At 41.9% G+C, this 13,413-nt stretch overlaps 1 protein-coding gene across 1 annotated transcript in view; it reads left to right on the forward strand.

Annotated features, from left to right (window-relative positions):
- Positions 1-12,494, forward strand: part of LOC101850990 — a gene marked incomplete at its 3' end in the record, with an annotated part of 31,369 nt that extends 18,875 nt beyond the window's left edge. Inside the window, 13 exon segments of the mRNA XM_035972459.1 lie at positions 401-686; positions 1,247-1,414; positions 2,136-2,277; positions 3,847-4,075; positions 4,381-4,629; positions 5,180-5,335; positions 6,212-6,377; positions 7,658-7,816; positions 9,034-9,194; positions 9,743-9,924; positions 10,942-11,077; positions 11,824-11,892; positions 12,303-12,494. Of these exon segments, the coding sequence (XP_035828352.1) occupies positions 401-686; positions 1,247-1,414; positions 2,136-2,277; positions 3,847-4,075; positions 4,381-4,629; positions 5,180-5,335; positions 6,212-6,377; positions 7,658-7,816; positions 9,034-9,194; positions 9,743-9,924; positions 10,942-11,077; positions 11,824-11,892; positions 12,303-12,494 (2,295 nt within the window).
- Between the last annotated feature and the right edge of the window lie 919 nt (positions 12,495-13,413).

Below are 13,413 nucleotides of genomic sequence, written 5' to 3' on the forward strand. Positions count from 1 at the left end.
TGATCGTAACACTTATTCATTGATCGTATCAGTTTGCTATAAAAGATGAGGTGTTTCCCTGACCTGCCGCGGCACGCTCGCGTGACCAGTGCCTGACCCCGGCGCCCCGCGGCACGAGCCCGCAGGCGACGTAAGTGGGTCATCGATCGATAAGAGCCCTCTTCCAGTTAACCCCGCAGGACTAGAGTTAATACATTTTTTAAATAAAATCTACACAGAAATGTGTTTTTAAATGAACATTTAAGTGGAGCCAAAAAAAAAAGGTGGATAGAAATTGCCCCTATATGAAAAAAAATGCTGGTTTATATGATTTCATTATTTTGACGAGTGCGTGAATTCACATTGACACTTCACATTTTTGTTTGGGGTTTCATGCGAATTTACCACATTTTCCACACAGGAACCATGGCTGGGAAGTCTGAAACCGGAAGACATTCGTCTCAATGTGGCCGTCTACTTTGGCAGCATCAAGGTGAGGTCACGTCTTTCCCACTCCCTGCCGGTGATCACTTCCATGTCCCAAGACAGCTACGGCGGCACGGTGGTGGAGATGGACTTCCCGGGGGAGAGGTACATCTACGACATGCTGGACATCTCGCAGTTTGATGTGGAGCGAGAGCTCGGGGCCTACCCCTACGCCATCTTCAAGGTGGAGTCTGCCCAGCCTCACAGCTCGAGGAAACCAGGTGTGTGTGTGTGTGCGTGCGTGCGCGTATGTGTGTGTGTGTGTGTGTGGCCATTTGCTACCTTAGAATTATAAAGTTCTATCTGACTTTTTAAGTCATTGTAAGTTACAAAGATGAGGTCTGAAACCGAATGTTCTATCTACTCTATCAAAATTGTAAGATCATTTGGAGTCATCAAAGTATTTAAAGAATTGCATTTAAAAAAGCTTGACCTGTTGTGAAAAGACAAATTTTTCAAAACTAGGTACTGATCAAATGGAACTTTGTAATTCTAGGGTAGCGCTTTGTCAGGTGTTGGAGTCTTGTGGCCTTGGTGGAGAACCTTGTTATTACCCCACACATGTCTGTTGTCGGGGGACAGGGGGGGGGGGGATATTACACCTTAGTTGCCTGTTGTATTTTGCATTAGGCAGGGAGATAAAGATAAATCATGCTTACATGATTGTTTACATTATCATGTCACTTCTCTTTATTGTTGTTTTTTGTTTTGTTTTATTGACATTCATTGGAATTGATGTTCTCTTGAGATATTCTTAAGTCTTGTTTTACTCTCTTATCAGGAGGCCCGATCCACCTGGGCTGGAGTCGCATCCCGCTGTACCGTCACTCGAACCAGTCGTTCTCGGTGATAGAAGGGGATGTCACTGTGTCGCTCCACCCGGGTGACATCCCCGACAGTTTCATCACGACTCAGCCCAAGACTCCGTCAGAGGAGGAGCACATGGAAGGTGAGTGAGGCTGGCGGTTGAGGGGAATCTTTGGGGTGTTTGGGTCAGGGCGCTGGTGGTTGTTTTGAGATTGTTTTGCAGCTGAGGAAATGCTGAGCTGGTTATTTTGAATTATTGAACTAAGAATTCTGAGTTTTACACCTTTATAAATTCAATTTAGATAATTTTTAAGGCAGATTTCAACTTGTTCTTGCTGTTTAATCCTGCAATTTAAGTACAAGAGTAGCTTCAGGCACAGATATTTATGCTGAATACACTTTCAATAAGGCATGAAAATCAAAGTTTAGTCCTGCGTCGGTCACAAAGCCGAGAGGAAAAAATATTTCTGGAAAAGCAAAAAAATGTCATAATCCACTCAGGTTTGAGCCTCAAATGTCTGAATATTTGGCTAATTACATAACCAACTGCTGTATGGACCTTAGAATTACAAAGTTCTATCTGACATTTTTGGCCATTTTGAGTTACTAAGACCATGAGGTTAGAAACCGAATGTTCTATCTACTGTATCAAAATCGTAAGATTATTCGGAGTCGTTATAAAAATATTCAAAGAATTGCTTTCGAAAAAGCTTGGCAAGTTGTGTAAAAATCAAAATTTTATATGTCAAATTTCTCAAAACTAGGCCCTTACCCGATAGAACTTTTTAATTGTAGGGTAGCGAGCCACTGTCCTGCCCTGGTGGACAATGTAATCAGTTGACATTTTTCCTCCCATTTCCCAGGGAGCCTGATTGGCTACAACTGCACCCTGTCCGCCCACGTGTTTGACCCCAACAACGAGCCACAGGCCCGTGCTGTGCGACCAGCCAAACCCACCTCCACCGTCCCCCCTCTTGTCCCGCCACTGGACACCAGAGCCAACCCGTAAGTCGTTGCTATTGTTTTTGCTGTTGTTATTGTGGGGAGATGAATATGCATGACTGCCGACCAGTATGTCCATACGTCGTTGTTGTTGTTGTTGTTGGAAGATGAATATGCATGACTGCCTACCAGTATGCCCATTAGTTTTTGTGGTTGTTTTTGATGTTGTTGTTGTGTGTGTGTGTGTGTAGTAGCCTATCCGTTTGAAATGTTTGGAGCCCCGAAGAGCTTGCTCTTCGCCAGGGCCACTGCCTCCCTTGTGGGTTTGGCATCCTTTTGTTTGATCTGTTTTTCTCTGAGATATTTTAAGTTCTAATGTTCTTTTCCCTCCTCTCTTTGACCGTTTAGTTTTTTGGGATCCTATTTAAATTGTTTTCTCTTAGTCTCCTCATAACATTCGGAGTTATAAAGACATGGTTCATTGGTCGAAATAACAACAGAGTGTCTGGGGAGTATGTTGTTCTATTTTCCTTTTCAGTGAATAGGTCTACACTGTCTGTTAAAAACCAAAGGGTGGGTGACCATTTCGGAAAAGTGTTCATCCTCTTGTAACTAATGTCACACTTCCGGCAGAGATATGTGCTGTTGCCTTCTAGTGAATATCGTAACTAAACAGCAATCTTTAGAATTAAGACAATGATACCCGTCCAAACTGATGATTGGTGACCATGAAGATTAGGTTGTTGTTGTTGTGGGAAGATGAATATGCATGACTGCCAACCAGTGTATAATAATAATAGATAGCATTTGTATAGCGCAAATTCCCGCTCAACAGCAAGCTCTATTATTACCTCAGCCAAGCTGATAGCATACTGAAACAATTTGTTATTGTTCTGGCAAGATTAATCTTCAGTGGCAGTGTCCATTGATATCAGGGGCCCAAGTTGTTTTTCTTGGATGATGGATCCTGTAAGACAAAACCTTACTGTCCTTTAGCATCAGTCTCTAAGTTGTAATTGTTGTGGGAAGATATGTCTTCGTCTCATAATCTAATTGTAATTTATTATATTTTAATAATATATGTGAGATAAAATAAATTACTTCTCACAATCCACAAATGTAAATATTGGCCAAAATTTTACACGGGGGTCAAATTTGTAGATTTTCTATTAATGCCGTATTCTTTTAACACTTTGCCATATAGTAAAAACCCTTGCTCATATACTTGCTCATATAGTTAAAAACCCTTGCCATCAAAGGCAAAGGCATTTGGGGGAAAATCTAAAGAAACTGGGGGGTAAACATGCCGATTGGCGAGATGTGACGGCACAGTGACAAGCGTAATATTCCTTTTATTTCATACTTATGAATTGTAAAAACTTCACCTATAAGTGTGATCTATTTCCATAGGGCTTGAATCCAAGAAGTAACTCATTTTGTCAGCAGGCTTCACATATCTTAGCACAACAAATATAATCTTTTCATATCTTATTTGATAGAGATAATTAATTCTTACCAAAATGAAAATGTTTGATGAGTCCTGCACGCTCATATGACTTTATGCAGTTGTGAGCACCATAAAACACTAACCTAAAAACAAAATCTTATCTGGCGTTTTCTGTTTTCTCCCAGAGCACCAGCCCCGAGACGTCAACCATCTGTCCCCCCACCGCCACCACCACCTCAACCAGAACCAACGCCGCCACAGACGGTACGCTCCCCAGAAGTAGACCCCAACCCATGGGTGCCATACAAGGCTCCTGCGGCAAAGTCTGACCCGAAACCAACAACAAACCGAGACCCTTTCATGCTGTACATCGACTCTGTCAGACACATACCAGACAACGCTACCATCGTCAAGGTGGGTACTCTAATTGGAGCTCGTAACATTACAGTTAGGCACAGTCATGCCACAATTGCTAAATTGTTAAGCTGTTTCATCTTTAATATCACGTCTGCAAACTTTCACCTCCTAGACATTTTATCGATACAAACTTTACCAAGCTGTAAGCCAAGTTATTGGGTTGAGCACTCCAAAATTAACTACACTACTGCTATGATTTCTGTCAAGTCCCAGTATTCCTTACACCAATCAAACTTAATTGTGTCTGTTTGCTTCTCTTCACTCAATCAAACTAACAAACATATATTCATCCAACTTTTCAGGTGACCGGTAGAATCTTGCGAGCGGGCGATTTGACCAACCTACAAGATATCCTGGCCGTTCCGGAGCTGGAGAGCTCAGCCCGGTCTCCCGTGTTCAACTTCAGCATGCTTGTCAACGAAGGTCGCCAGGTGGCCGACCCCGAGCTGCTGTTGTTCCTGCGAGTCTACACGTACGACGTGGAGCTCAAGAAGGTCATGGTCATCGGCAGCTGTTTGGTCAGCGTTTTTTCGCCAGGCAAGAAGAAAAAGGTAAAAATCTGTTGTGACTTACTGTCGCGTGTGTGTGTGCGTGCGTGCGTCTCTTTATGTCAAACAACATAGTGTGTGTGGTTGGGCAGGAATGTATTTCTCTTTAAATCAAACAATGTTTGCTTCTGTGTTTGTTTGTAGGAACATACTTCTTTGTACTTCAAATAATGTGAAATTTTATGTGTGTGTGTGTGTGCAGTAAGATACTTATTTTTCCAACGTTTGTGTGTTTATGTTTGCTTTTATGGGGGTTTTTTCTTGCAAGAATATACTTCTCTTTATATTAAGCAATGTGTGTGTGACCATGAAGATGTGTGTATGAGTGTGTGCAAGTGTGCATGTGCAAGAAAATATCTCTTTTTATGTGAAACAATTTGTTTGTTGTGATAATGTGTGTGCCTATGTTAATATGTCTGTTTGTGTGGAAAAGAATATACTTCTTTTTACAGCAAACAATGTGTATGTATATTTGTCTGTGTGCAGGAATATACTGACTTCTCTTTACATGTACTATCTGTGTGTCTATTTTTGTGTGTGTGTCTGTGCGCAGGACGGGCTGCTCCGTGTGGGCGGTCACCAGCTGAGGGTCTACTCGGGGATGCCCAACATGCGAGAGGGTCTGAACCAGATCACGGGCACGGACCTGGACAACAACACAGCGGTGCCTGCCTGCTCCATGCTGGTCCGCTTACTGCCGCAGAGCCAGGTAGTTTGTTTGTTCTTTTCTTTCCAGTGTGTGACCTTGCAGTATAAGTGTCCAACGCAAAAAAAAAAGCATTTGGAAAGAACATGCAGATGCTGTAGGCAACTTCAAAGTTTTAGTTTTAGTAGACTCTATGCAGTTGCGAGCACAGTAAAACTCTGACCAAACTTAACTTTTAGTCTTTGTGAATGATTTCTTCAGAGAGGAAAGAAGTCTACTCTAGCTTCTAATCATCCATAGAAAGCTCTAAGGGCTGAACAATGTAGATTTATCATCTAATCCAACAATGTAGATTTATCATCTAATCCAACTGACAAATCAAAAGACGAGAGATCTTTTCTTTCCAGTGTGTGACCTTGCAGTATAAGTGTCCAACCGAAAGAAAAAAAAAGCATTTGGAAAGAACATGCAGATGCTGTAGGCAACTTCAAAGTTTTAGTTTTAGCAGACTATGCAGTTGTGAGCACAGTAAAACTCTGACCAAACTTAACTTTTAGTCTTTGTGATGGATTTCGTCAGAGAGGAAAGAAGTCTACTCTAGCTTCTAATCATCCCTAGAAAGCTCTAAGGGCTTAACAATGTAGATTTATCATCTAATCCAACTGACAAATCAAAAGACATAATTTGTTCATTGTGAGACAATTTAACAACACACACGCACACACACACACTTAACTCCCAGACCCACACACATTATTTCATACAAAAACTTTTTCGAAGCCAGTTTGCATCTTTACTGTCAACTTTGCTTATCACTGTTTTGTTTTCGTTTTGTTTTTATCCTTTACTATTTTTCTCTCTTGTTTTTCTGAAATATACAGGAAAAACAGTGAAAATGTTTAGTTATCTTTCTCAGTTGTCTCTGATTTTTGTTTTTTATCCCCTGTGCCAGCTCCCAGCTATACGTCTGGCTACTACCGCTCAGACAGCTGCAAGCCTACGGCATCCGAGGTTCGAATCTTTGCCAGTTATGGAGACAACCTGGCCAAGACTGAGCGAGACATGATAATGAGGCTACTACAGGCCGAGCGGGCACCAAACATAAGTACGTGGAGACAATGGGAACTGGGGATGCTTTTTTCTTTTTTTCCCCCGTAAAATTTGCGAACTTCTAGAAATATGGAATGTTGTAGTATTTCTCAGATGTAGAAGGGTTTTTTATTCCGCCTTTAAGTTGGCACTTTTTCCTCCCTGTCCAGTATGTTTCGGAAGTAATTATACAAATCTCAGTGACACAGAGAAGAAGTGTTGTTTTTTTTCCCCCATAGACTGATTCAAGTTTTAACTTCCCGACCATGATCAGAAGAGTTTTGTTTGTGTTTAGTTACAAATGTCTGTGTGGGTAGGAGGAGAGCAGCTGAAAGTTACAGGATGTGTATTTAATGTCAAAGAAACTTTTAGTTAATGTGGTAGTCTTTTTTTTTCTTCTTCTCTTTTTGCATGTAACACTTACATCTCACAATTTAAAAACATTTTTTTGTTGCCATTTTTTATATTCAGAACATTTTCCCCTTGTAATAATACTTGTAAAGTCTTCCTAGTTTTAATGGTGACCGTTTCAAGGTGTAAATTTGTCGTCAACATTATCTTTGCCAGACTCACAGCTTGACCATTTTTTAAAGACATTTATATATTAGATCTACATATACATAATGTTATGCTCTGTGTATGCACCTGTCAAGTAGTTTTAGACTGTGATATCTCTTAGGCTGTAGCTCATCGAGCAATTTTTTAAAAAAATGGAAATGCACAGCACAAATCTTATTTATTGTTATTATTATTAAGACCTGTCCAAAGCAAAAGTCAGAGACTCGGAGGGAGAGCTTTTTCACACAACGCCCCCAGGCCCCTCCCTGTGGAACGCTTTACCAGCTCATCTACGAGAGTCTACCGCTTTATCAAAATTTAATTCAGCACCTAAAACGCACTTGTTTCAGTCCAGGTTCAATATATAAGTTCCGACATTCCCAATACAAATATTATTATGTTCTCTCAGTATCGTTTAGTGATGCTGTTCAGTTCTGTAAGAATTTATGACTATGAATTCATCAGTTTGTGCGAGCGTGTCTGGGTAAGCTTTGTGGGATTGTCTTTACTCAAGGATGTACTGGAGGGAGAGAGAGAGAGAAGAGACAGACAGAGAGAGAGAGAGAGGATTACTATAGGAGCTGTGCACTGCATATGTTCTTTGTATTATTGTACAGCGCATTTAGCACTTCTTTGTGGAAATGCGCTATATAAATGCAATTTATTATTATTATTATCAATGTCATTACTATTATTATTATTATTATCATCATTATTATTATTCTGACTCCCCTGTAGACGAGTCCCAGTACCAGGACTGGCTGGTCAGCAAGCTGGACATCAAACGACAACAAGGGGCCAGCCAACCAGCGGGCAACCTGGCATTGCCTCGCTGCGTGCGGTACCGAGTGCGTGTTGGACTCATGGCCCAAATCCAGTCTGCTTCAGGCCTGCCAGGTGAGAGGAAGAGAGTCAGACTCGCACGATGTTGTCTCTTTTGACTATTATGATCAGTTTTAAAAATCAGTTTTAGTTTTAGTAAGTGTTTTACGGCTCTTGCAACACAATAAGGTCATGTAAGTGCCGAAGATTAGAAGTGTTACAAGAGAGTAACAAACACACAAAAAGAAGGAGGGGATATAAAGAAGATAGATGTTTGGTAGGAAAGAAGGAGCAAACCATACCAGAGCACCCGCCAACCTCCCACTAGTAAGAATTTTACAGACCTTGCATTTCTAGAATGTCATATAAGGGCTGAAGATTAGGGTAGTCAAACTGGCTCGGTGTTGCCTCCTGTTGACCATTGTATTCAGTTTTCAAAATCAAATGTAGTTTTAGATTTAGTGAGAGTTTTACAGCTTTTGCAACACTAATGGGTTGTGTAAAGGCTGAAGATTTGAGGTATTACGAGAGAGTAACAATCACAGAAAAGAAGAATGACAGAAAAGAATGATAGAATCTAGATGTTTGATGGAAATAAAGGAGTTTGCTGTTTTAACACCAGCTGAGTGAGAGGGTACCAGCATTTGTGGTGTAGCTGTGAGGGGCTTCACTGTCACATGCAGAAGATTTGAGTTTGATTCCCATATGGGAAGAATTTTTATAGAGTATCTCAATCTTACCACTGGAATGTTGTATCCCTCTCAGCCTGGGTTGGCCTTAACCCTATCTGTACGCCCTGGGGTCATTTCGTACCCCCCGGGGTTGTATTCTTCACATTTTAGAATACTTGGTACGAAGATCTCTTTGAAACTTTCAGTTTTTCTCAAAAATTATTTTGACAGACTGCTATGCAAAGCGTATGGATGGGATTAACGAGTAAATTTCGTCTTTGGAAAGTGGTGGCACAGAGCTCCCCACGTCGTATGGATACGATAGTAAAACACGACATATGGACAGGGTTAACAGGAAAGTTAGAAGCCAGCCTACTAAATGACCTAGATTGGGTCAATGGGGGCGTAAAATACCGACATTTCAGAAAAAAAAAGCCTGAAGGTGATAACATTGCCCTCTGGTCTTCAGCCTAACTGGTGTGGTTGATTTCCATGCCCTCACAAGATCCATTGCGGGGTGCATTTTTTGTTCATTCCTGTGTAACAAATGCCATAAAACTATGACCAACTAAACAAAGCCCTGACTCGCCAACATGTGTTTCCCTGCGTCCGTGTCCACAGACGGGCTGTACATCCAGTGTTTTGCTCGTGTCTCCCCGGGCAAGCAAGCCAAGTACATCTCCCCGACAGAGCAAGGCTATGGCAGAGAGGAGAAGTTTATCACCACCAAACTGGCGCCCACCAGTTTTCTCTCGGCACCTGTCTGGGAGGACAATCCTAAGGTACCTATTGTCACATAAAGGCAGTCACTTTTGGCCTTTGTTAACCCCCTTTCCTGCCTCATCATCATCATCTGGTGCCTTGCCGACTGGCGTGGGCGATCATGGACCTACACTTCACTATGTCTTGTGTTGCAGCAATGGTATCTGTTGTTCTTGCTGCTCCTAGCCATGTTGTCATCTTGTCCAGTATCTTTTCCCTCTGTCTGCCTCTGCCTTTCTTTCCATCAAACTTGCCTGTTGTTACAATATTCTCCAATGCTTCTTTCCTGCCTAGTGCACCCAAATGGGACTTCTGAAACAAGCCACCCTCTGCAGGTGGTTGGCGGGTGCCCTGGTGTGGTTTGTTCCTTCTTTCCTATCAAACTTGCTACACAATTAGGTCATAAAAGTGCCGAAGATTAGAGGTGCTACATGAGAGTAACATAAGAAAGAAGGAGAGGTAAAGACGAAAGATAATTGATAGGAAAGACGAGGCAAATCACCCCAGAGCCCCCACGAACCACCCACTCCGTAACTCTAAAACTCAATATTGTATGTGTATTTTCCAGGAGTTGCATCCTTTCTACGACCTTCACAGCTGCCTTCTCATCCAGCTGATTGGTCTGCGTGTCCTGTACCGGCCCCGGGCGGACCACAAGCAGGTCGGCACACTGCACAAACCAGACGGCTCACCTCTGGAGATCACCAGCCAGGAGCTGATTGGCTGGGCTGTGGTGCCTCTCTTTGATGGGTCAGTTGTTGGGGGTCTTTTCCTGTTTGTTTTTTATTGGAGCGGGTGGTGTTCTTTTCTGTTTGCTTGTTGTTTTTTTGGTGAAGGGGAGTATGCTTGTGCCTGATGTTTTGTTTTGGTTTGGTTTTTTTATGTGGACCGTGGGTTGGCATGTACTTCTGTTGGGTTGTTTTATACTACTTTGTTTTGATGTAGTTACCGTTGCAATCTTGTTTCAAGTGGTTGGCAGATGCCTCAGATGGGTCCTACTTTTTTTCTTTCTCTGCTTGTCTTTTTATTTCTACAAAATCTTCATTGGCAAAAAAGGCCCTCTCTTCTCCTTTGCTGAGAACTGAATAGTCAGTCTGATATCTCTGTGGGTCTTTTGTATTGGGTAGGCGGCCAAGAAGGGCTCTCCGCGTTTTCAATGTTCTGAACGATCTTTTTCGGCACTGAATGACCATTATTGTGTCTATGTGCTTCTGCTTTACCTGGGGCGGTGCTACTGACTGAAGTGTCTTTGGGCCATTCCCAAAGGGGGGGTACATTAACAGTGTTCTTATGCACAGTAGAATTGTAAATGGGTTGATTCATCAATGTCATGCTCACAACTGTGCCTGAACTGCAACAGGGAACTCCTGCTTTTTCTTTCCTAATCTTTACTACCGTCATTTTTCCTCTATTGTTGTTTTTTTTTGTATGTTTGTCACACTCTTGTGACCCACTATATCCGGGATGCTTTGATAGTCGAAGCAGACTTTGCGCTGTTGAAGCTAGAGAGGTGAGCAGAGTAAGCCTGATTCCCTGTATGGACTTCTCTGTTGACATCCACCCCTTGGTGCTCACATGACCTTATGCAGTTGCGAGCGCCGTAAAAACTCTACTAAAAAAAAAACTTACTTCAACAAAGTGACCAGTGGATTTTCATTGTCTTCCTCAGTCAGCCATTGATCAAGGAAAGTAAAGGAAAGTAATTTGTTTACTATCTGTCAATCTGAAAGATGTGATAAAACATTTGTCGGCGTGCCATTGTTCCAGGAACTCTGTGGTGTCGGGCATGCACCAGGTGCCGGTTCTGTCGATTCCTCTGAAAGAAGAGATCACGGAAGAGTTGTCCCAGACTGCTGCTCACAAGGTGCTGGACAAACGGGTGTGGACGGACGCCACTAGACTGGTGAGTAGCGTGTAGAGAGTCGTCAGCGAACTGTTCAACTGTCCTTAGTCCAGAAAGCAAAAATTGTTCTTATATTATGTACATTTTTTTGGCTTTTATCAACATTAAAATTTGAATTTCATCAAAATACCTTTAGCACCCGCAGCCAATAACACAGATTTAGAAACTGAAAAAAAATTGTTTTGATGTTTTGAAATTTTATGCTTGTCTTGTCTAATATTACCCCTGGCATATCTTGTCTTATCATATGTGAGGCACCATGGTGAAATCAGGCGCTTGTCAAAATAATAACAACGAAGAAACAGGCATTTTTCAGAAACTTTGGCAGTTTTTTTGGAATTTTGTTTTTTGGCTCAACACCTTTTGTGTCCTTTTAAAAACACATTTTTGTATGAATGTTACTGAAAAATGTAAATGTAAATTTCCAGTTTCCACGGACACTCAGGCTTGGAGATCAACAAACTTTGGCAGCCATTTTCTGTCTCATATTACCTGTCTCACCGCGCGACCACCACCTCCTTGAATTGCAAATATCTCGACTTCTGTTCAAGATAGATGGGTATTTTTTGGGCCAGTTGTAAGACCAATAAACAAGCTTTATGATGATATTAATAACTCTTTTATGTGCCCAAAAATTGACGAGCGCCTGATTCCACGCGTCATGACACATATCTTATCCCATCCTATCTTTATCTCATCTTATTTTAACTGATCTTATGTGTACTCTGCTGAATTTCCTTCCTCAGCCGGGAGCCAGCCTCACAGTAATGGTCTGGGATGCGCACTTTGACCCTGAGGACTTGCCAGAAAAACAGGTAAATTTTTTCACTTCTTCTGAGAAACAGTTATTTTCAGCTGAGAAGAAAGGTTTTGTGTCACGTAGATGGAAAGAGGAGGTATAGGGATAAATGTGGATTTTCTGGAAAAGTCTGAAACCCATTTCAGGCAAGTTGTCATTTCTATCCATGATGAAAAAGGTAAGGTTACAAGAGTTTAATTTATTCCTCTGATTGTGATAATTTAGTATTACATACACGCACAGAGGGTCTTTCTGCATCACAATGGTCTCATCATTGCCCATTGTTTCATGTTCCTGTGATGGAAATACATGTAGGAGAGCGGTACAAAAGTTTAGCCCCTCAAAGGTGGCAGAAGTGGTCGGCGTGCTGGCTATGAAAAAAGTTGATAAACACTGGTCTATACCAATCTGCCTCTCCTTCCTCAGACCCACTCCTCTCTGCTGGCCGTGACAGGCACTCAGGCAAGCGAGGCTCCCGCGGCTGGCACCACCCAGCAGGAGATGTTGCTCAACATGCTGGAGCAGAAGGCGAGGAAGCAGGGTCTGAAGGGGACCATCTTCAAGAAGGAGCAGCAGTTCTTCACCGACGCAGCCACGCTCAACTTCAAGAACCTTATGGTGAGATCGGTTGTCCTTCCTTTAGCGGGGGGGGGGGGGTGCTCTTGTGTGGTTTGCTTCTTCTTCCCTATCAAACATCTATCGTCTTAATTTCTCCTCATCCTATCGAACTAAAAATGTTTTATGTGTCCCACGCGCTCATATGGCCTCATGCAGGTGCGAGACCAGTAAAACACTTACCAAAAATGAAAAAAAAATTAAGATAATCTCTCCTCCTTCTGTTTTGTGTATGTTACTGTCTTGTAACACCTCTAATCTTTAGCGCTTGTTTGATCTAATTGTGTTGTAAGTGCCATAAAACTCTTACTTAAAAACCAAAATGTCTTCCTTTGTCCTCTCCGCTGTTTTGTAAATGTGCAACTTCAGTTGAACCTTCTCTAGAAACCTCCTGTTGAAGACAAGGCACCTGTACAAACGACCACTTCCCACTTTTCCCCTCTTTGCATTTTAAAAAATAAAATAGAGACATTGTCCCAAAGGACCACTTGTCTAAAATGACCCCTTTTGTCCTCGACAATGGATGGTTGTCTTGGACAGGTTAGACTGAAGTTGTTTCAGCCGCTAGGTTTTTTGGGAGGAAAGTCTTTTATATCTGTTCCTTGTATAATAATGAGTGGCATGGATGGTTGGAAGGGAAGTTGGAGCTGGAGTTTTCTTTCCATTACTTCATCATAGCTGCCAAGTAGTACGTAAAAAAACATATTTAGTAAGATTTTTGGGTTTGAGTACGGAAATCTGTTTTGGCATCGGAAAATACGTTTTCAACTTTTTCCCCTCTTAGTTTTAAATACAAACTGGCTTCAAGCAAGAAAAATTAGAAAATTTATGACCGGATAGAGGCGAAGTACGGGAGTCAACAAAACGACGAGAGTAGTGTCCCTGCAATTACAACTGAAGTCGACCTCCTTCAGCGAGTTGT

Source organism: Aplysia californica, unplaced genomic scaffold (assembly GCF_000002075.1).
Source record: "Aplysia californica isolate F4 #8 unplaced genomic scaffold, AplCal3.0 scaffold00700, whole genome shotgun sequence".
Classification (NCBI taxonomy): Eukaryota; Metazoa; Mollusca; class Gastropoda; order Aplysiida; family Aplysiidae; genus Aplysia; species Aplysia californica.